General features: G+C 40.8%; 1 protein-coding gene and 1 long non-coding RNA gene across 5 annotated transcripts in view; one reads left to right on the top strand and one right to left on the bottom strand.

The window, feature by feature from the left end:
- Positions 1-3,167: 3,167 nt before the first annotated feature.
- LOC124521315 (uncharacterized) lies at positions 3,168-11,316 on the bottom strand. 2 transcript variants are annotated; one of them, XR_006964446.1, is made up of 3 exons: positions 10,947-11,316; positions 8,642-8,711; positions 3,168-3,207 (listed from the first exon to the last, which is right to left on the bottom strand). It is a non-coding gene; the product is annotated as an uncharacterized LOC124521315 (long non-coding RNA). The 2 variants fall into 2 exon arrangements; XR_006964447.1 differs by lacking the exon at positions 3,168-3,207 and adding an exon at positions 7,990-8,011.
- ATP8A1 (ATPase phospholipid transporting 8A1) overlaps positions 10,393-22,727 on the top strand; it is a 233,808-nt gene continuing 221,473 nt past the window's right edge. For all 3 annotated transcript variants that reach the window (XM_047092415.1, XM_047092413.1, XM_047092412.1), the window contains exon 1: positions 10,393-10,542. In XM_047092415.1, the coding sequence (XP_046948371.1) occupies positions 10,494-10,542 (49 nt within the window). In that variant the 5' untranslated portion in view covers positions 10,393-10,493. The remainder of the gene's footprint in view (positions 10,543-22,727) is intronic.

The following is a 22,727-nucleotide window of genomic DNA, read 5'->3' as shown; positions in this document are numbered from 1 at the left end:
CTTTCAGGATCCAAAAGCCATTGTCAAGAACACAGAAAACCCCCATGGACAACAGGGCCCCAATAGCTTCCTAGCAAGGTCTGGGCCTTTTCCCACAAAGCACAATCTGTGTACAGCTGACAGACTTATGTTCCCCAAATGCCATTATATATTGTCTCTCTTCACACCTCGAATTCTCTGATCTTTCTGTTTTCTGATGTGAACAGAAGGGGGAAAAGCTGAAATAGAAGATCTTTCTGTGTTTCTACGTCATCCATTGCCCCATCTCTTTTTCATCTCTAAGATTCTATTTGTTTTTAACCAGGAAGTCACCTTAACAACTAAGTTACTACCTCATTAAATTAATTTCCCTCTCTATTTTCAACTGTCCTCAATTCAATATTATTTTCAATTAGCATTTAATAAATTTGGGGCTAAGCCTCAGCAGTTACAAACCTGTTTAATCAAGCCTGTTTCTAAAAAGAAGCAAAATCTTTTTTTTCTTATACATATTTAAAACACTATTTGACCAAAACATAGTTCCACTACAATGTCCATGAAGAACTCCAAAATTTTTATAATGCAACCTTGAGAATGATTTCTGAGATTTAACTGAAAGTATAGCAGAGAATGTAGGTTGCCTACTCTCAAATCCACTCTCTTCTTCCTCAGAACCCCATGTTTTATCCAGGTACATTGCCAGACGAATAAAAAACTAAATTTACCAGCCTCCTTTTCAGCTGTGGCCATGTGACTGAGTTCTAGCCAGTAAGATACGAGCATAACTTTTAGGTAAGATTTCAGTAACAGATGCTTAAAGCATGCTGGGATCCCTTTTTATCCATATTCCTTTCCCCATCTTCAATGTGGATGTTCTGGCTGGCACAACAGAAGCCAGACAGGAACCAGAGGTAACCTTGAGGATGGAAACCACTTGTAAACATGGCAGAGCAGAAAGGGGAGACCCTGGACCTCTGATGACAGTATAGAGCCTATCTTCAGACTTCTTTCATATGACAAAGAAATAAACTTCAACTTTGTATAAACCACTGTTATTTTGGGGTTTTCATAATATTATGGGCAACTGAATCTTATTCTAAGTGACATATAGAGGCATATTTTTTAACATCTTTTTTTTAAAAAATTTAATGTTTATTTATTTGGGGGGGGGAGGGGCAGAGAGAGAGAGAAAGGGAGACACAGAATCTGAAGCAGGCTCCAGGCTCTGAGCTGTCAGCACAGAGCCCGATGCAGGGCTTGAACCCACGAACCGCGAGATCATGACCTGAGCTGAAGTCCGGTGCTTAACTGACTGAGCCACCCAGGCACCCCTGGCATCTTAATAAATACTACTAATGAGTATTCCTCCAACAAGTCTCTGAAAATCAATAAATAGAATCCTGCATTAAAATTATATATCCAACATTTGTGCTATTTGCCATACAAGTGATAAATTAAGTAAACTTGTGTTATTTGACTATACAAAAAAAGAAGGCGTTAGGAATATGCCTCTAATACCTAAAATCATTTAATTTTCTGTCACTCGGAGTAGAAAGAGATGTTGGGTTAATTAAATGGTAATAATTTATTAACTAACAAATTTATTAACTAAAATTTGTCTACTACATTGTAATAAATTACCTCATGTATTTCTCACAATATTCCTATAAAATCGACATTATAATTATTTTCCATTTTACAGATGAGGAAACTGAGGCAGAGAGAAATTAGGTAACCTGGTAAGAGATAGAATGTGAATATGAATCTAGCTGTTTGATTGCAAAGCCTCCATGTAACCCACTAGGCAAATCTGAAGTTCGGAAAGGTTTTTAATGGCATTCCCCAAATCAAGCCACTAGAAAGGGCCAGAACTGAGATGCAAACCAGGTCTTTTGGGTCCAGTGATTTTCATTACATCAGTGTTGATACCAATGAGGTTTTTAGATTAATCATACATTTTCTCTGGGCTACTGAAATGTATAGTAGCTTTAAAAGATAAATCAAACACTTCCATTAATTAAGCATATGTTCAAATATAACATACGTAATGTTTCAAAGCAAGTAGCAAAGGCAGTCTCCCCTCTTTGAATGTCATAAATTGATTCAATAGGAAATCGACTCAACATCTAAAAAGTTCAAATACAGCCATTATCTATGTCTATAGTTATATCTATACTATACAGAGAAAATTATCTATATTTTTCAGATTAACATGTCCTTTATTCTCCATAGCCCCATAAGTATTACTAAAAATTCCTCATGTTATGTTCAAGTTCATTTTTTTCAAAAACCACCTATTCCATGTGTGTGGGTAGCTCAGTGAGTTAAGCATCTGACTCTTGATTCCAGCTCAGGTCATGACCTCGGGATTTGTGAATTCAAGTCCACATCAGGCTACACACTGTGAGCATGGAGCCTGCTTGGGATTCTCTCCCCGTCTCTCTTCTCCTTCCCCACTCATGTTCTCTCAATCTCTGGCTCTCCCTCCCTTTCAAATAAACTTAAGAAAATAAATAAAATAAATAAAAATAAAAATCACCTTTTTCTCTGCTAATTGAACAGATCTTTGTCATTTCCAACTTGGAGTCTCTGCTTCTAATTCATGCTCCTCATTCTGTTATCACAAGGATCTTTTTAAAGCCCAATTTTATTCTGTGTCCAGACCCCACACTGCCTCTCATTTCATTCTATGCATACAGTCCATCACTTTTGCTGGTTTCCATGGTCCTCCCTAATTTGGTTCCTGTGCATTTATTCAAATTTATCTCTCAGTATTTCCCAAACTACGGGTTTCCCTTTGCCTCCTGCACTTTGTAGATCAAGAACAAGTCAGAAGCCAACAGGAGCCGGAAGGAGGTATAAGATGAAGCCAGTGGGCATTGGAAACTGGGGGGTGACGCAGGCCACAGACTGCAGCTGCCTCAGTTAGACAGTATATGACTTCTGAAAGCATGAGCATCAAGCGGGAGTCAGAATAGCATGGATGCAGGAATAGGAGGAAAGAGGTTCCAGTTTAACAGGCTGAGGTCAGTTTTAAGAGTACAAACCAGGGGCGCCTGGGTGGCTCAGTCGGTTAAGCGTCCGACTTCAGCTCAGGTCACGATCTCGCGGTCCATGAGTTCGAGCCCCACGTCGGGCTCTGGGCTGACAGCTCAGAGCCTGGAGCCTGCTTCCGATTCTGTGTCTCCCTCTCTCTCTGCCCCTCTCCCGTTCATGCTCTGTCTCTCTCTGTCTCAAAAATAAATAAATGTTAAAAAAAAAATTAAAAAAAAAAAAGAGTACAAACCAAATGGGGAAAAAAAATAGACAAGAGAAAAAGGCAGGGAAGAGGGGCCCACATTTAAAGTCTGGCATAGGGAAGTCCATCTATACAAAAGTCCGAGCGTCTGCTCTCCTACTTAGCACTTGCTCACTGTGCTCTCACCTCCAGTGTCTCTAGCTCCACAAACCTTGAACCTGCAGTGACTTCACTTCCTTTACATCCTTTCTTTATAGTGTTCCCCTACCTTCTTTTCTTTGGGGGATGACTAAAATGTAACCCTGGATTGATTCTCTTTCCCCATTTGGTAGATTTCCTTAGAGTTCAAAGTTGCCAAGAAACTACGGTGATAAATAATTCCTCTTTCCAGCAGATGTTGTTTCCGATTTTTTAGGGTCAGAGGGAGGAAAAAAAACATTGTTATTTTCCAATAAATCTGCTAAACACTGCAGTGAATTATGAACCTGAGCAGAGGCTACATCATCCAAGAGGCCAAAACACAACTGGCAATTATTTCATAGTTGAAAGTTATGGCTTATTTCAGTTAATCAGGAAATCATTTTTTTAAGCCTGGCATTCCTTCTAAATTAAAAGTCATGGAGTTACAAAACTGTATTTATAATTATATTTATCTCATTTACTGTTATACTCAACTGTTCAAAAAAAGTTCTGAGATTTTCATCTCTTTCAATAGTTTTTTCCTCAGTATTGTCATCTTTCCTCCCTGAAAGAGCACCTAATTGACATGGCAAGAAAAAAAAGAGATTTTCTTGGGTGTTTCTTTTTATTTCCAATATTGGCTTTCTGGGCAACATCAAGGAAATAGATTATAATAAAAGTTCTTGCTTTTAGTGGTTATCCTTTCCATATAAAAAATATCACACGTTTTTCAAGATAAAAGCCATCACATCCAGTAGAAACAAACTGTTAATATACCTTTTTTAGATCTATAACAAAGCCACATATAAACAAATTTGAAGAGTTCTAGATACAATGTGAAAACCCAGAAATGCTTTGTAATACACTCAATATATACAGGTGTAGACTACATTTCCTTAGAGTATGATACATATTTATATTTGTTTACATGATTATTTGACTGATGTCATAAGTTCTATAAGGGCCTGAAACTTATTTGTTTTAGCTGACTACTCAATCTCCAATACTCAGCTCAGTATCTAGAACATGGTAGGCACTCAATAAAGTGGAGAAAAAGCATCTCTAGTTATACATAACAACCACACCAAGGGGCAGAAGGAAACTTTTGAAATTAATAGATATGTTATCTTGAATGCAGTGATGGCTTCACGGGTGCATATATGTCCAACCTTGTCAAGTTCTACACTTTAAACATATGAAGCTTATGTCAATTATACCTCAATAAAGCTGCTTTTTTAAAATGTCAAAATCTATAACATGATATGCTAAATGTATTACCCATGAAGTTCATGGGGTATTTTACAATAACATTTTACAAAGGATCAGCATTACTAGAATGTAATGGGGTTGGGGGGAAGCATTAACAGTATTAATTTTCAATTCCTGGCTTTGATAGGAAAGAGACTTTTGAAGTAAAAATCTTACCATTTAATTAGTCTCTTACCAGTTTCAAATAAGAAGTATGAATTTAAGTTCTCAACAGTAGGATTGTTTTTAATTAGTTCCTTACCAGTTTCAAATAAGAAATATGAATTTAAGTTCTCAACAGGATTGTTTTCCCTTGAATGTTCATTTACTTTCTCAGTAAAATATTTGGAAAATTCTTTTCCTAAATGATTGTATGTGAACTTAATGCTATTTTAAATATAATGGATGATAGTTTTTAAATTTTCTTATTTTTTTTTTAGTTTTTAAAATTTCTATTAAAAGTTCCTTCTTATAATACCAAGCCACATTTTAAAACTCTAGTTTCATTTAAACAGGAGTAGAGTATTTTCAATTAGAGTGAAGAAAAAAATCATTGTACTTTTTGTTGGGAATTCCTAGTATATGAGGAAGATAATAATGTTTAAAGACATTATAATAAAGACATTATAATTCTGAATTTAAAACTTGCCAAGGTGTTTGAAAAGAGAATGATGATACAGTCATGAGAAATGAATCACAGGCTTGAGAGAAAAGTATTGATCTTATCACTATGAGTAACAGTAAGTGCCTGAATTATTCAATGACAACAGAGTTGGAGCTTTTAGTTGAAACTGGTTCGTTTTTAAAATTTCATCACTTAATTCTGACAAAAGCCAATATGGTATTCACAAGATTTTTTCATTATCAAGTACTTCACAATAAATATGCTCTAAATTATTTCATGTAAATGACTCTGACAAAGTAATATACTCCAGTATATATGTTTATGAAGGGCACAACCTCTTGTATCTTTAAATAGCATGCTGGGGCGCCTGGGTGGCGCAGTCGGTTAAGCGTCCGACTTCAGCCAGGTCACAATCTCGCGGTCCGTGAGTTCGAGCCCCGCGTCAGGCTCTGGGCTGATGGCTCAGAGCCTGGAGCCTGTTTCCGATTCTGTGTCTCCCTCTCTCTCTGCCCCTCCCCCGTTCATGCTCTGTCTCTCTCTGTCCCAAAAATAAATAAACATTGAAAAAAAAAATTTAAATAGCATGCTACCCATTCTTCTACCTATTTCCAGTATCGAATCTTAAGGAACCAGATCAATCACAGTGCACACAATTTTAAGCTCATCCATTCATTCTACAAATATGTATTGATACTGTGCTATATGACAGACACAAATTGGAATGAGAGAAACGTAGCAAGACCTATTTCTCCTAAACAGGTAAGCAAATAAGAAAACTTCAGATAGAGATAAGTGCTATGAGAAAGACAGAATAAGGCAACGTGGTGGGGGCTGGCACTGGAGGGGAAGTGGGGAAATCTAAGCTGGGTGGGCTGGAATCATCTGACTCCAATGACTGAATGAGGAAGCAGAAGGAGAGGAGTCTTAGAGGCAGGTAAGGAGAAAATCATAAAGGGTCTGAGTTTCATTCCAAGTGCTCTGGCAAGCCACTGAAGACTCTTAAGAAATAACACAAACTGATTTGTGCTTTAAAATAATAACCATGGCTTCTAGAAGATGAATGCGTGACAAAAATAAAAGCAGACAGATGAGTAAGGAGGCTTTTACAGGTGAGAGATCATGGTGACTTGTACAAGAGTGGCAAAGATGAAGAGAAGTGGGTAGAATTAAGATATATTTTAGAAACAGAGCCTAAAGAATGTGCTGGTTTGTTGGAGGGGTATGCATGTTAAGGGATGGTGACACAAAGAGAGCAATCAAGATGGGAAGACTTTGGGAACGTGCCTTACAAATCTAATAATATATTATCTTAACCTCATACTATCTGTTGAATCAATATAATAGCAACTATATACCAAAGGTAACAAGCATCTTTCCTTGAAATAACCAGGCAGATTTGCAATCTGATAGAATTTTGTCATAACTCAATTTTAAACTAAAAGATAATTGTAATTATCTACAATTTAAGATTAATTTACCCAATTATCTTATGCACCTGCAAAAGAATATAGAATTTGGTGGCCAGCACTATTCAGTGTCTGTATTTTATAGGAGTGTGGAAATCAACTTTCCACACCTCAGTCCTAATCAGATGCAGGGTTCTCAGGCATGTCTCTACCTTTGGGCCATAAGTTCACAAAACACATCAGGCTTTATTATAAATCAGTATATTAGTGAGCACCTATATGACTATGAGTTCCTCCCAAAGGAGACCAAATTCTTAACCCTTGGTGGCCCCAAACAACAAAAGACCCAGGCAATATCAGGTAAGTGAAAACCCACTAAGGTAGGAATATCCTCTGACATCTCTTTTTGACTTTCTGGCCTTGATAATTTTTGGCTGACAACTTTGGAGATATTTTTTTTAACATCTTTATTAAGTTATCATTCATATAACATAACAATTCATCCATTTAAGGTGTACAGATTCCTGAGGAGAAGCTTTGTTGTAGTCAAATTGATCTCTCTGTTCCTCCCAAGGATATATGCTTTTCTATCATTCCAGTTACCTTAAACATTCACTAAACAATCACTATTGAGTATTTACTACATGTCAAGCATCCCTACCTGAAATGATGTCTCCTTTCCACTTCTACATCCTTAACTCTGACTTTAAGACCTAGTTCAATCATGTTGATCACCTCAGCTCTTGGACTCTCTCCTTCTCTCGATGTCTATAGTCTATTGGACTTTAAGTGTCAGCCATTTTGTCATATTGCTTGGTTAGCTTTCACATGTGCATTATGTGTCTTTGTCACCTAGCACTCTGGCTTGGTGCCTCACACATTTTATGCATTCAATACATATCTTGTGGAGGATGATAAAACCTGGTCCTTAGAGAAGCTGTCCTTGAATAACCCTCTCCCTCCTAAATCCACCAGTAGCGTGGTCATAGAACCTGAAAGTTTTAAAATGATCTTGCTGACATCTGAATTGTACTACAGGTTCTGTGACAAGGTCATGTTGCCAGAATCAGAGTTCCCTGCCAGAGGCTGGCACGTTGTACTTCACACAACAATGGAAGATGAGACTATCTGAGAGGGCTTTGAAATCAAGCAGATGCAGGGGCGCCTGGGTGGCTCAGTCGGTTAAGCGTCCAACTTCGGCTCAGGTCATGATCTCGCGGTCCGTGAGTTCGAGCCCCGCATCGGGCTCTGTGCTGACAGCTCAGAGCCTGGAGCCTGTTTCACATTCTGTGTCTCCCTCTCTCTGACCCTCCCCCGTTCATGCTCTGTCTCTCTCTGTCTCAAGAATAAATAAATGTTAAAGAAAAAATTGAAATCAAGCAGATGCAGATTAGTGCAATATTCTACTTCAGTCAGGTTTCTGCCCCAATACAAATGTGTGTGGTTTCTAGCCATCAGGAATGAGTGGTTTTTCAGAAATGAGTTGATTGGCATACTATCACCATTATGGAAAGTGATAGAATGATCTGGGAAAAGGACACACAGTAAGCTAGACTGTACCATGCAATGATCGTCTCTGTATGAAAGACAGTGGTCATTTCCTATATGAATCGCATATGTTGTCAACTTTCCTGATGGGTTGGTAATGGGACACACACACGCACAGAACCATATACAATAGATTTCTCTAGAAAATACAGGTAATCTCTGAAACTCCCTTCAGTTAAGCAGAATTGAACTTCACTTGAGGGCTCGTTAGGAATTACAAAGGTGATTGCTCATAAATCAAAAACCGTCATGCTGCTGTGCACTGATTTTGAATAAAAACTGGCTCTGGCTTTATATAAAACTATACCTAAAATGTTAATCATAAAAGCACAGCATTTTCTCTGGTTTCTGTTCACTAACTTTTAAAGCTGATGTTTTGTTTTGTTTTATTTTTACTGTCTCCATGGTTGTACTTACCCTTTTAATTTGTTCCAGACTCATGTTCATGAAGCCAGAGGATACCCGCTTTATACAGGAAGTCCTGGACCTGGAAGAAATAAAAATGGCCAGTGATGACAGCCCTAACAAGACTGCTTATTTCTTACTTTTCGAAGACCATACTTGCAAATCATGACCATCACTAAAACACAATTATCTTGAGCCCTGCTCTACCCTTGTTGATGTTTCAGGAATACTGGAAATACATTTTCTTTGTTCTAATCCCAGCCTTTGAATCAGAGCCTAGGAGAGTGGGCTCTTCATAAATATGCATTGACCACATAACGGGGAGTATTAATGTAGGCCAGGGCTCTGATTAGCAAATGTTACCTGCAGGAGGCAAAGGAAATACCACAAATGGAGATAAGATGCTGTTAGTGGATTTCATTTTATCTTGAGGGTTGGGAATAATCACTTATCTCTCTGGTCAAACCTCCTCAGATCTCTCCCTTCAGGATCTGAAAACAACTCACATAAAAGGCCTCTCTTCCACGGGATACTGGAGGAAAAGCACAAGATGAAGGAAGAAGCAAATTGCTTTTAATTTAATTTATTCCTTTCTTGCCATCTCAGCAGCTCACCAGAATCTACATAAAACCTTACATCCTAACTTGAAGATAAAATCAGCAATAAAAGAATACGGTACTAGTTTCAAAAACTTGTTAGCATAGACCTTGCTATACAAAATAAAAGGTAATGAGGTTAGGATGATCACTAGGGTATGGAGCAAATTAAAATGTAGCATTTATGGCTTTTATGCTAGGACACTTCCCCTTTTCAAGTAAAACTACTGCACTCAACTTCCTGCAGGTTTGACTCCACGCAAAAACCCAAAACAAAAAAGTCCTTTGTGAACCACCTAGAGCAATTGTTGAATTTACTGCAATTCCCGAGCGTCGTCGGACTGAGCGCACACACTGGCGGGACGCTACGGCCCACTCGCAAGCAGTCCGCCTGCAGCCAAGCACCGTGGCCGGAGGAGCACTGGCGCGGGGGTGGGAAGCCCGGCCTCAGAGCCTGTTGCTCGCGGGCCGGGCTATGGGGCAAGTAAGGCTCAGGCAGTGAGGGTTGCCGGCCGCTCTGGGAGGCTAGAATTCCACCCAGGCGGCGAACTCGGGGTCCCTTTCCATTGCCCGGACTGGCACTTAACCCTTGGCGTCCCAAGCCTTCTCGCCCCCTTCGCCGGTCCACTCGGACCCAACACCACTTTCTAGACCAAGGCCAACTCCATTGCTATTAAAAGCCGCAGGGCAGTGGGAAGGAGATACACGGAGATACAGGGGCCAAAGCACACCTTCCTCTCTGGTCAAGACTTCGGCAGAGTCAGAACCGTGTGGAGCAAGAACGGGACGAGCCGAAGCTGCGAGACGGAGCGAGGGCGCCCGGGGGGTGAAGAGGAGGCTGGGAGCTGACCACCCTTCCCCCGCAGGAATGGTGCGGCCCGGGGCGGGGCGGGGCGGGGCGGAGGAGGTTCTCCCGGCTCTCTCCCCGCCCCTCTCCCGACTTCCCTGCCGGGCTGCAGCGGGAGCGTGTGAGCGCGAGCCTCGGCGACCCCTCCCCCGGCGTCGGCACCCGAGCTCCTCCCCTCGTCGAGCTGCCCCCTCGGCGGCTGCCGGGAGAGCTCGCTAGCGCCGCAGACGCCGCCACCTTCGTAGTCTCTTCCTCCAGCTCCGGCGTGCGGGGGCCGTCCGGCGGCGGCGCTGCCCTGGGTGGGCAGCGGGGCCCGCGCGGCCGCTGAGCACTCGGCGCCGCGCAGCCAGGTCTCCCGCCCGCGCGGCGCCGTGACAGGTGCAGAGTCCCAGCTGAGGATCCACCTGCGGCGGGCGCAGCGATGCCCACCATGCGGAGGACCGTGTCGGAAATCCGCTCCCGCGCGGAGGGTGAGCGGCCGCCGCAGCGCGGGGCTGTGCGCGCAACGCGCACGGGGGTGGCTCAGGGCCAGCTTGGGGTCGGGCCGTGTGTGTGTTAGGGAAAAGATGCCCCCGTCCCACCTCTTCCCCTAGGTAAGTCTGGTTGTCGTGCCTGCCCTGGCAGATCCTTCTCCCAGCGCCGCCTGCAGTGCATTCGCAGACCGCTTCCCGGCTCTAGAGCCCTGAAATTGGTGTCCTCGGCGGGAGCCCCAGGGCTTGCTTTACACCGCAGCGTGACAATTCGGTTCCTGTCACCGAGGGCTCTCGTCCTGCCCACCGCCCTCCCCACTAGCGCAGCAGCCACCCTGTCTCCACTTGGCTTCTTCACCCTATTGAACAGACCCCAGCCCGCCGCCCCCGCCTCTGGCACCCACCTTTTTGCAGCTTCCTCCCCGCGGCTCCCCAAGGAGCGGGGTGCGTTTTCCAGATTTAGGATCCTTTGATCCACAGCCCCTTGCCTCTGACAGCGTGAAGAGCCTTAATTGCGGCTGGGTGCCCAGCGGGTTCTGTGCATTACGGTCTGCAATTCTCCCTCCTGCAGTGGAGTCCACCCAGCTTCCGTCTGCGATCTCATTTTTGTTTTTCCTTTTCCTTGATGTCCTCACTTTGGCCAGCTAAGCTGACTTTTTAGCTAGGTGGAAGCCGTTTTCTTTGCTCCACCCAGGGCCAGCTGTTGAATGGCTACACCTGTCAGCAGTGAGCAACAGATGCCCAAGGGTATAGCAAGTAAGCTTTTGGAGGGCTGAGACACCCTCTTCATCTTATCTCAGGAGCCCTCAGCATTCTTCCTGGCAAGTGACAGTCACTCGGTAAACATTTCTTGATTTTGCTTATGGCAAAGCCAAGGTTGTACATATCTCGAGTTTTGTTTTGTTTTTCTCTCCCATAAACCAGGACTTGAATTTGCAAAGGGTGGAATAACATGGTTTTGAGAACTAGTCTATCTTGCAGTCATCACTGGTTCCCACCCTCCCCCCCCTGCACCCCTGTCCCTTAATGTGAGGCAGGTGGTAAAGTGGTTTTAGAAAGGTCTAGCAGTTAGGAGACTAGGACTCCAGGGCTTGAGACAGGCCATTTTACTGTTTTTCCTCCTCAGAATTTTCATGTAAAAAAAAAAAAAAATGGGGACATTGAGTTGTAGTATCTGTCGTTTACTTGTTAGAGCGTTTAGGCAATACTAAATGAAACCGTTCTGAGTAGTGGCCACACAAGAGTCAAAGCTGACCTGTGTCCTGCATAGGAATTTCATACATACTTATTGTTATTTGTACTGTAATGGAAAAGTATGTAAGACATGACAATTTTGGATACAAGGTGAATAAATGGTAGTATCATTTTTTAAAAGTACACGGTAAAAAATTTATTCGTTCTTTTTCATCTTATACATCTGAGTGAAATGAATGAATATTTCTAATCATCTGAGTGAGCCATACAGGTAATGAAAATAGAGTGGTAATAATTGGGATTGTTTTTTCAAATAGCAGCAACTAATGAACCATGTATCGTGGGAAATCAGAAAAAGAGAAAAGACCAGAAAACAATGCAAAACCTGTGGCATGTGAGTGGGTGTTATTAATACCGAAATGCTACAGTATTGTTTTTTATTGTTATGTGTATTTTTCCAAGCATTTTCTCAACACTCCTGGAGGTAAGTGAAGGTGGTCTCATCCGATAGTTGAGGAAATCGTGGCCCACATTGAGGTACTGCCCAAGGTCAAGTAGCTAGTTCAGTGACACGTTTGGACTTAGAGCTCTGGGAAAATAAGAACTTTTTTATTTAATCTTTGTATTCCCTGTGCATCCCAGTGTCAGGGCCATAATGGAGCTTGGTGAATGACTCTTCCCTCGCATAGTGGTTGGTTTCAGTTTATTATGTGCTCAGTAGGTTGCTCAGGACTATGGTGAGGACAACATAAATAATGACTCTGTGGGCTGGAGATATGGCTCATTGCCCGCCCTGCCCACACTTTTCTTTCCTAAGGAATATTCTCCTTTGACAGCTCCTGCTGCCTAAAGGGCCTTGTTCTGAACTGCAACGCCTTTGGCTCAGCCGATTGGACCAGGGTGGTCTCATGACTCAAGGGCAGACAATCCTACAAGGTAGTGCAGACACTTGTAACCTTGTGGTTTGGCTCAAAAAGATTCTCTGTGGTGAGCATCTCTCTCATGGGAAGAGTTAAGCTTATAGCCAGAGGGTGAAAATTGAAACAGAAAGGGACAGAGGTGAATAGGCTAGTGGAGGAAAGAATGGCTGGCTCTACTAGGTCACATGAATGCTGCTGTCATGAGGAAGCAAGAACTATGGTAAACAGAGAAAAATAGGAGAGAGAATGGATTGGATGGAGAGAATGGGGCAGAGAGACAGATGCTGACAGGCGGTAGCCCAGCCTTGGAACTCCTCCCTCCCTGAGTTTTCTAGTCACTGTTCCCAAGCAGTGTTAGAATAAGCTCTTTTTTTCCCTCCAAGTGACTTAAATGGGTTTCTGTTCCCTGCAGCCAGATTGGCCAGATGCACGGCTTTCCTGTGTACAAGTTATTTACATCCCAATTAGGGCTAGAGAATTACAAGAAATAAGGAATAAATAGTCACGAGGGGATGCTATTAATTGAACATTGTGCTTTCTATGGCTGACGTACATACCACTGGAGGTCAGGACATAGAACATGAGGCCTACTGAGTGAATGCTTCATTGAGGAATAATTTGAGATGAGGGCTTCCCAAACTTTAAGGAGCACATCAGTCATCTAGGGATCTTGTTAGGTATAGATTCCAAGTTGGTAGGTCTGGGATGGGGCTGCAGCTGTTGCATTTCTGACAAACTCCCAGATAATGCTGGATGGCACTGGCCTTCGGGTCTGTGTAGCAAGATTTCAAAGGATATTGCCTTTTTTTTTTTTTTTCTTTCAGTAGTTGGGAGGGTGTTAAAGGTAGAGAGTAACCAATTGAAAAAATGGTGAAAGTCAGCATAGCTTATTTGAGAGATATTAAGGAAATTAGCCAGGAGCAGGGGAAACTTGGAAGGAGCAGGATATAAATATGTATAGGTAAATTACTGCTAGATTACAAGGTATTTCAAATACCAAGATGAGTCATTTGGATACAGAATCAAGTATTTGAAGGAGATCTTAGAGTTTGTCTAATCCATTTCTCCTTCAAGCATGAGTCCAGTGTGTAATATATGTAACAGGGCCAGTTAGGCCCCAAATCATCATAGGGGAATGACATCCCCAAAAAAGTAAATGTCTTAGAAAGATGCATCTGGAAGCATGTTGGATGGCTTGGAGAGAATGGCAAGATAGACTCTTATCATTAAAAAAAAAAAAAATCTAGTAATGACAAAGGTCAGGATTAGTTTTGAAGTACAGCAGTGAGAATGGGAAGGGAGGAATCTGAGATATTGCTGAGTAAAACATTAACTCATTCAGCAGGTATCTGTTGAGCTCCTACAAGTTCTATTTCAGGTACTTGGGATACATTGGTGAACAGGATAGAAAAAAGCTCTGCCCTGGAGGTGCTTACATTTTAGTGAGTTAAGAGACCAGGAAAACACAATGAATTAGCAAATTATAGAATTTGTTATGTAGTAAGTACTACAGGAAATATAACAGGAAGGTACGATGCATAAGGTTGGTGGATGGATTACAATTTTAAATAGGTTGATTAGGCTGGCCTTCACTGAAAAGATGCCATGGAGAAAGTGAAGGAATTAGCCTTGTGGAGATCTAGGGGAAGGAAGAGTGTTCTAGGTAGAGGGAATAGTCACAGCATAGGCCCCCAAGACAAGAGAGTCAGGAGTGTTAAAGGAACAGTGTTGGGGAGAATAGTAGGAAAGGAGGTCACAAAAGTCACATCATAGAACATAGCAATATAGATCGGGAGACAAATGGATTAAAATAAAAGGAAATTCTAAAGCAGGAATTTTGAATTCTAATGTTTGTAAGATCTCTAGTATCTCATTAAAGCCGCATTTTGGGGGTGTTACTCATGAAGATTTTCTTCATTAGATCTGCAGGACTGAGAATCTACATTCTTAATGAACGTCCCAGGATGTTCTGGTATAAGTGAAACACATTTTGAGGACCTCTGCTTTAGTCTTGAATCTGATTGGGAAAATTATTAAAAGATAAGGAAATTGAGGAGAGTCAATACAATGAGAAGTAGTAATTGTGGGATATCCAAGGGGATGTGTTTTGAAGATACTTAGAATTGGAAGTTAGATGCGGGCAAAATCAAATGGGAATCTTGAGTTCAGAGGTAATAGGTAATCCCTGAGAGTAGATAAATTTTCCAGAAAGCAAAACAGGATGAAACAGAAGACTAAGAATTCTGAATTTCTTCATTTTTACCGCAGCTAAATCAAATGAGTCTCTAAATACAACATTAGGAATGTTAGAATCAGGGACTGAAGTTGTGGTGGTTTATACAAAATTTTCTCTTGTAACACTAGAATGGAGGTAAGCAGTCCAGAGCAGCTATGCTTGATACATAAAATTGGAAGGGACATTGTCTCCTTACACCTTTCTGCTTCACCATCTTCCATGAAGTCATAACATGGTTGCTGGGGTTCCAACCATCATGGAAAAGCTCCAGGTAGGAAAACACAGAAAGATGAAAGACCAAAGGGTTTTCCTGGAAGTACCACACAAAGACTCTTGTTTATTTTACTGTGGCTTCCATCTGCAAGGGAAGCTGGGAATGGAATTTTCTAGCTAGCCACATTACTCAGTGTTTTATTACTAAAGGAGAAAGAAAGAATGGCTATTGGGTACACAGCTAACAGGCACAGAGACCTTCAGGTGTTGAGATTGGCAAAGGCTCTTGCTTGAAATAAAGGAGTGTTCTGGAGCTCATAATTGATAAAATAATAAGCATTAAATTGTTCAAAACTAAGGAAATGTACACATACACACACACCTGTCCAATAGTTTGCATTTTCTTCTGCTGAATATTAGGCTAAAATGTAAGACATTCATTTGGTTGTGTAAAATATGTGCGAAGTGATCAATTTAGTTGTTTTAGGCATTGTTTTCCTAAACTAGTCTGTGTAAATGGCAACTTTAAAATGTTTGCAATTTTATAGCATATTGTGTTTTATTTACTTAAAAGATAGCAAAAGGAACATGCGAGTAGTTTCTGTAAGAATTGTTAAAGGGAAATTTGGGGGAGGTTTCATTTGTCCAGGTAAAAGATGACTAAGAATACCTGTTCCTTTAATAAGCATGTATTATGCACCTGCTGTGTGCCAGCTAGTCGGGTGATGAGACAAAAAGGTGTGGTGAATGAATGAGATCCCAAAGGAAACCTGGAGATCGGTTTTAGATTTAGAACTGATACGGCATTGTGAGAGAGTGGGAATGTGAGTATAGTGATACTTCACAAAATCAGTATTTGAGAATCCCCAATACATTTCATTTCTCTTAGTGCAATTCTAGAGATAGTAAGTGTGGCAGAACTAAAATTTTTAAGGTTTTCTAAAATATAGCATATTGTTCACATTTTCATCATGTCATTTCAAAAACAGTGAGAACTGAATCATGTGCTACTTTACAACCATAGGAAAGTTTGTGTGGTGAGTATAGTTTTGAAGTTGAGTTTCTCTAGTATGAACCCTATAGTATAGGTTTCTGTTCACAGAGTTTCATTAGAATGTAAATGTTGTAAAGGCAGCAGTCTCATTCTTCACTACTAGCTGGAGCCCGTACCTTTCAAAGCTATTATTCTCTGGATTGTAAATTCCCTAAACTAAAGGCGGGGATTTTTGTCTATTTTGTTTACCGATACATGGCTCCCACTGAGGACGTTGCCTGGAATGTAATAGAAGCTCAGATATTGTTGAATGAATAAATTAATCTTATGACTTAGAGGTAAGATGATCTGGAGATGCCTTACAACTAGACCTATTTGACACCCTCCTCCTGCGAGAGCAATTTAAAAACAAAACAAAACAAAAAACAAAAACAACAGTGTGAACAGTGTGATCTGTTTACTGCTCTACACTGCACTTAGGGTAGTGGCCCTCCATGTTTGTCACATGAATGGATAACTCTGAACTTTGTTTTTAATGGAAAAGCCTAACATTGTTCTCTGGATCTTAGAAGTTTCACACTTGCTCATTGGAAAAAAATGCGCACTGTAAAAGGTGTCAGAAAGACAGTAAAAATCACCCCAAACTATGCCTTCCAAATATAACTACCGTTAACATTTTAATACATATATTTGCAACTACTTTCCAGTGGGAAACAGTGATAGTTTATATTCTCTGCCTACAGCTGAGCCTAGAATTTAGTAGGGGCTCAATACTATTTGCTGAATACATAGATCATTAATTTCATGAAAGCTTAACATTTTTATGTTAATGTATAATTACTAAGGGATTTTCTATGGCATTTAGGTCATTTCAGGTTTTTAAAAAGGATTCTTGAATAAGCATTTTTAGACATTTGTACACTTTTCTGATTATTTCTTTGTAAAAAGGCCCTAGGAAAGGGATTTCTGGATCAAAAGTATGCATCTTTTAAATGGCTATTGATACATATTTCAAAATTGCTGGAAAGATTGTATCAATTTATACATCTGCTGAAAGTAACCAAGAGTGCATACTTCTCTATTCCTTCTCCAACATTGTATTGCCACCTTTCTCACCCTTATGAATATCCGATGCAAAAAATGAATCTCTAAGTTTACATTGCTTTCAGTTATTAGGTTGAATATATTTTGTCATAAAATGACATGGAATTTGTTTTGTATTGAAATTTAAGACCTTCTCATATGTTAAAGATAGTAATTTTTCGCTGCTTATAGTTTGTTAACTTCTTTATAGTGTTTTCTAGTGTATGTTAATTTTCAGAAGCATTTTTGAAATGAAAAAAATCATTGTAGTTGGCATACAATGTTACATTAGTTTCAGATGTATAACATAATGATTGAACTTCTCCATGCATTATGCTCTGCTCACTGCCAAGTGTAGCCACCTTCTGTCACCTCACAGTACTGTTACAATACAATTGACTATAATCTCTATGCTGTGCCTTTCATTCCTATGACTTTTTCATTCCATATCTGGAAGCCTGTACCTCCCACTCCACTTCACCCATTTTGCCCATCCTTTCTACCCTCCTTGCCTCTGACAACCATCGGTTTGTTCTCTGTGTCTGTGAGTGTGTTTCTGTTTTTTGTTTCTTTGTTCATTTCTTTTATTTATGAAATTCCACACATAAGTGAAATCATGTAATTTTTCTTCCTCTGACCTTTTTCACTTAGCAGGTCCTGTAGGTCCTGGAGTCTATAGGCCCATCCCACAGGGATGTGTTGTCTCAAATGGCAAGATTTCATTCTTCTTTATGGCTGAGTAATATTCCATTATATGTATATATGTGTGTGTGGATCCATCCATCGGTGGATTCTTGGGTTGCTTCCATATCTTGAGTATGGTAAATAGTGCTGCAATAAACATAGGGGTGCATATATCTTTTCAAATTAGTGTTTTCATTTCCTTTGGGTAAGTACCCACTGGTAGTATTACTGGATCACATGGTATTTACATTATCAATTTTTTTGCACAATCTCCTTATTGTTTTCCATAGTGGCTATACCAGTTTACATTCTCCTTAATGGTAAATGAGGGTTCCTTTTTCTTCACATCCTCGCCAACACTTATTTGTCTTTCCAATAACAGCCATTCTGACAGGTGTAAGGTGATATCTCATTGTGGTTTTGATTTGCATTCCCCTGATGGTTAATGATGTTGAGATACTCTCATGTGTCTCTTGGCCTTCTGTACCTCTTTGGAAAAATGTCTCTTCATGTCATCTGCCCATTTTTAATCAGATTATTTGTCTTCTTGATAGTTGTATAACTTCTTTATATATGTTGGATATTAACCCCTAATCAGATATATTATTTGCAAATATCTTCTCCCATTCACTAGGTTTCTTTTTCATTTTGTTGATGATTTTCTTCATTGTGCAAAAGTTTGTTTGTTTGTGTGTTTGTTTTGGTGGGATCCCAATAGTTTATTTTTGCTTTTGATTCTCTTGCCTCAGGAGACATCTCTAGAAAAATGTTGCTAAGGCTAATGTCCAAGAGATTATTGCCTACTTTTTCTTTTCTTTCTTTTTTTTTTAAGTTTACTTATTTATTTTGAGAGAGAGAGAGAGAGAGAGTACATGTGTGTGCACAGGCAATTTGGGGATGGGCAGAGAGAGAGGAAGAGGGAGAATCCCAAGGAGGCTCTGTGCTCAATCTCCCAAACCGTGAGATCATGACCTCAGCCAAAATCAAGAGTCAGATGCTTAACCGACTGAGCCACCCAGGTTCTCCATGCTTATTTTTTCTTTAAGGAGTTTTATTCTTTCATATCTTACATATCTCATCTCTTTAATCCATTTTGAGTTTGTTTTGGTGTATGACATAAACAAGTGGTCTAGTTTCATTATTTTGCATGTAGCTATCTGGTTCTCCAAACACCATTTATTGAAGAGGCTGTCTTTTTCCCCTTTGTGTATTCTGGCTTCCCTTGTTGTAATTTTAAAAATAATTTTTTTTAAATGTTATTCACTTTTGAGAGAGACAGAGCATGAGCAAGTGAGGGGCAGAGAGAGAGGGAGACACAGAATCTGAAGCAGGCTCCAGGCTCTGAGCTGTCAGCATAGAGCCTGATGTGGAGCTCCAACCCACGAACCCTGAGATCATTACCTGAGCTAAAGTTCAATGCTTAACTGGCTATTTATTCATTTTTTAAGAGAGAGAGCACAAGCAGGGTAGGGGAAGAGAAAGAGGAAGACACAGAATCTGAAGCAGGCTACAGGTTCTGAGCTGTCAGCACAGAGCCCGACATGGGGCTCCAACCCACAAACCATGAGATCGTGACCTGACCTGAAGTTGGATGCTTAACCAACTGAGCCACCCAGGTGCCCCACCTTTGTTTTAGATTGATTAACCATATAAGCATGGGCTTATTTCTGGGCTCTCTATCCTGTTCCATTGATGTATATATTTTTGTGCCAATGCCATACCGTTTTGATTACCATAGCTTTGTATGTAGTATGGCTTGAAATCTAGGATTGTGGTCCCCTCCTACTTTGTTCTTCTTTTTTCAAGATTACTTTGGCTATTCAGGGTCCTTTGTGGTTTCTTATAAATTTTAGGATTCTTTGTTCTAGTTCTGTTTAAAATACTATTGGTTTTTGATAGGCATTGCATTGAATCTATAGATTGCTTTGGGCAGTATGGATATTTTAACAATATTCTTCCATCTATGAGCACAGTATATCTTTCCATTTGTGTCATCTTCAATTTCTTCAATCAATGTTTTAGTTTTCAGAGTACAAGTCTTTTACTTTGGTTTTTAGGTATTTTAGGTGGGGCGGGGGGGGAGTTCAGTTGTAAGTAGAATTGTTTTCTTAGTTTCTCTTTCTGCTATTTTGTTATTAGTGTATAGAAACACAACAGATTTCTGTGTATTTTGTACCCTGCAACTTTACTGACTTCATTTATTCCAATTTCTTGGTGAAGTCTTTAGGGTTTTATATATATTTGTGTATATGTGCATATATAGTATGTGTGTGTATAATCATGTAATCTGCAAATAGTTTTACTTCTTCCTTACCAATTTGGATGCCTTTTCTTTCTTTTTCTTGTCTGATTGCTGTGGCTAGGACTTCCAGTATTCTCATAAGTAAATGTGGCATGCATTGACATACTTGTCTTATTCCTGATCTTAGAGGAAAGGCCTTCAGCTTTTCCCCATGGAGTATGATGTTAGCTGTGGGTTTGTCGTATATGGCCTTTATTATGTTGAGATATATTCCTTCTAAACCCACTTTAAGAGTTTTATCCATGGATATTGAATTTTGTCAAATGCTTTTTCTGCATCTGTTGAGATGATTATATGGGTTTTTTCCTTCATTTTGTTAATGTGATGCATCATGTTTTTAAATTTTTTTTAATGTTTATTTATATTTCAGAGAGAGAGAGGCAGTGACAGTGTGTGAGCAGGGAAGGGGCCAAGAGAGAGAGATGGAGACAGAATCTGAAGTAGGCTCCAGGCTCCAGTCTCCAAGCTGTCAGCACAGAGCCCCAATGCAGGGCTTAAACTCAGCAGGCATGAGATTGTGACCTGAGCCAAAGTCAGACACTCAACCTACTGAGCCACCCAGATGCCCCAAATATGGTGCATCATGTTGATTGATTTTTGGATATTGAACCATTCTTCCATCCTGGGATAAATATCAGTTGATCATGGTAAATGATTCTTCTAATGTATTGTTGAATGTGGTTTGCCAATATTTAGTTGAGGATTTTTGCATATATGTTTATCAGGAATATTGGCCTCATATGGCCTGGTTGCTGAGTGAGGATATGTAGCTGGGGCTATGCAAGCCTGGAGTGTTCTGGGATGCTTTGCCCTTGAGTGCCCTTGGCAAGATGGCTGTAGCTATCGTGGGTACTGTCCAGGGTGTCCCAGCATGTACCGCACTGGGGCCCACTTTGGTGGGATGGCTTGAGCTGGTGTCGGCGAGGGGTCCAGGCTCACTGAGGCAGCAGGCCAGCTGGGGTGCCCAGACTCAGCTCCCATCTGCTCTGTCAACAAACGGTGGCACAAACAGTGGCGCTCATCAACCCATCTAACTCTGGAGAGTATTCCATGGCTCCCTTGTGGTTTAGCACATTTCTGGATAACTTCCTTTATATTCTATTTGCTGTTTTAAACTGTGGCTGGACAGGGTTATGGGCCCACGCTCACTGAGGCAGCAGACCAGCCAGGGTGCCCAGACCCCAATTTTGTCTGCACTATCCAGGTGGAGGGGTAATATAATGTAACAGGGCTGCTGGTGGCCAACCCCACTGACTTGGGGAGTTCCAGCAGGCCCGCCAGTGCTTGGTGGATACAGTTCTTTTAAACTGAAGCTTTTTTTCTGTGCCCCAGGACAGATGAGTCTGCTTACAGTCCCTTAGTACTGCTGTTCATGGTGTTGGAGGTAGGCATTCCCAGTTGTTACCATGTCTCTGACTCTCCTGCCGCCCTCTATGTGGTTTCTCTAACTTTTGTTGTACAGAAGCTGCAGTCATCCATATGTAGGTGTAGATTCAGTGTGTCCACCAAAGAGGGGATTTTAAGGTCTTTCTACATCGCCATCTTGGACCCTTCCCTACATCCAAGTTAATTTTTTTTTTTTAATTTTTTTTTCAACGTTTTTATTTATTTTTGGGACAGAGAGAGACAGAGCATGAACGGGGGAGGGGCAGAGAGAGAGGGAGACACAGAATCGGAAACAGGCTCCAGGCTCCGAGCCATCAGCCCAGAGCCTGACGCGGGGCTCAAACTCACAGACCGCGAGATCGTGACCTGGCTGAAGTCGGACGCTTAACCGACTGCGCCACCCAGGCGCCCCCCAAGTTAATTTTTATGATGTATCATCTTTCAGTTTTGTCATTAAAATTTATGCTTTAATGTCATATTTCCCATTTCAAGGTAAAGGTAATTTTTCACTTACATTTTTCTTCTAGTACTTTTGCATTTTGGTTTAAACAGCTGTATGTGCAATTCCTGTGGGGTTTATTTTGTTGTGAACTGGGAGGTAGGGATCTAATTTTATTTTTCCTCAAATTATAATCCATGTGAGATAATAATCATGTATTTACTACATTCTTTTCATATTGCTTTGAGGTGTTTCTTTTATCTACTAAACTGACATATATAGTTGAGTCATTTCTGGGAGCATTCTCTCCCCCTTTTCTCTGCCCTCCCCTCTCTGTTTTGGTCTCTTTTGACCCCTACTATCAACTTGCATTACCGCAATTAGGAACTATCCTCATAGCTCTCTTACTCTCGCTGCTCTTTTATCTGATTTTTTTCATGTTTATTTTTCCACTTGACCCAGTGAATGCATCACTCGGTCAAGATTAAAAATGTTTTGAGAGGGGCGCCTAGGTGGCTCAGTTGGTTAAGCGTCCAACTTGGGCTTAGGTTATGATCGTGCAGTTTGTGGGTTTGAGCCCTGCGTCGGGATATATACTGACAGCTCAGAGCCTGGAGCCTGCTTCAGATTCTGTGTCTTTCTCTCTCTCTGCCCCTCCCCTATTCTCTCTCTCTCTCTCTCTCTCTCTCTCTCTCTCAAAAATAAGTAAACACTTAAAAAAATGTGTTGGGATA

The sequence above is a fragment of the Lynx rufus genome, unplaced genomic scaffold (genome assembly GCF_022079265.1).
Source record: "Lynx rufus isolate CCGP_SWC_20201006 ecotype Redwood Valley unplaced genomic scaffold, mLynRuf1.p SCAF_3, whole genome shotgun sequence".
Lineage (NCBI taxonomy): Eukaryota > Metazoa > Chordata > Mammalia > Carnivora > Felidae > Lynx > Lynx rufus.
The sequence above is the reverse complement of the archived record's forward strand: the minus strand, read 5'-3'. Positions and strand labels throughout refer to the sequence as shown.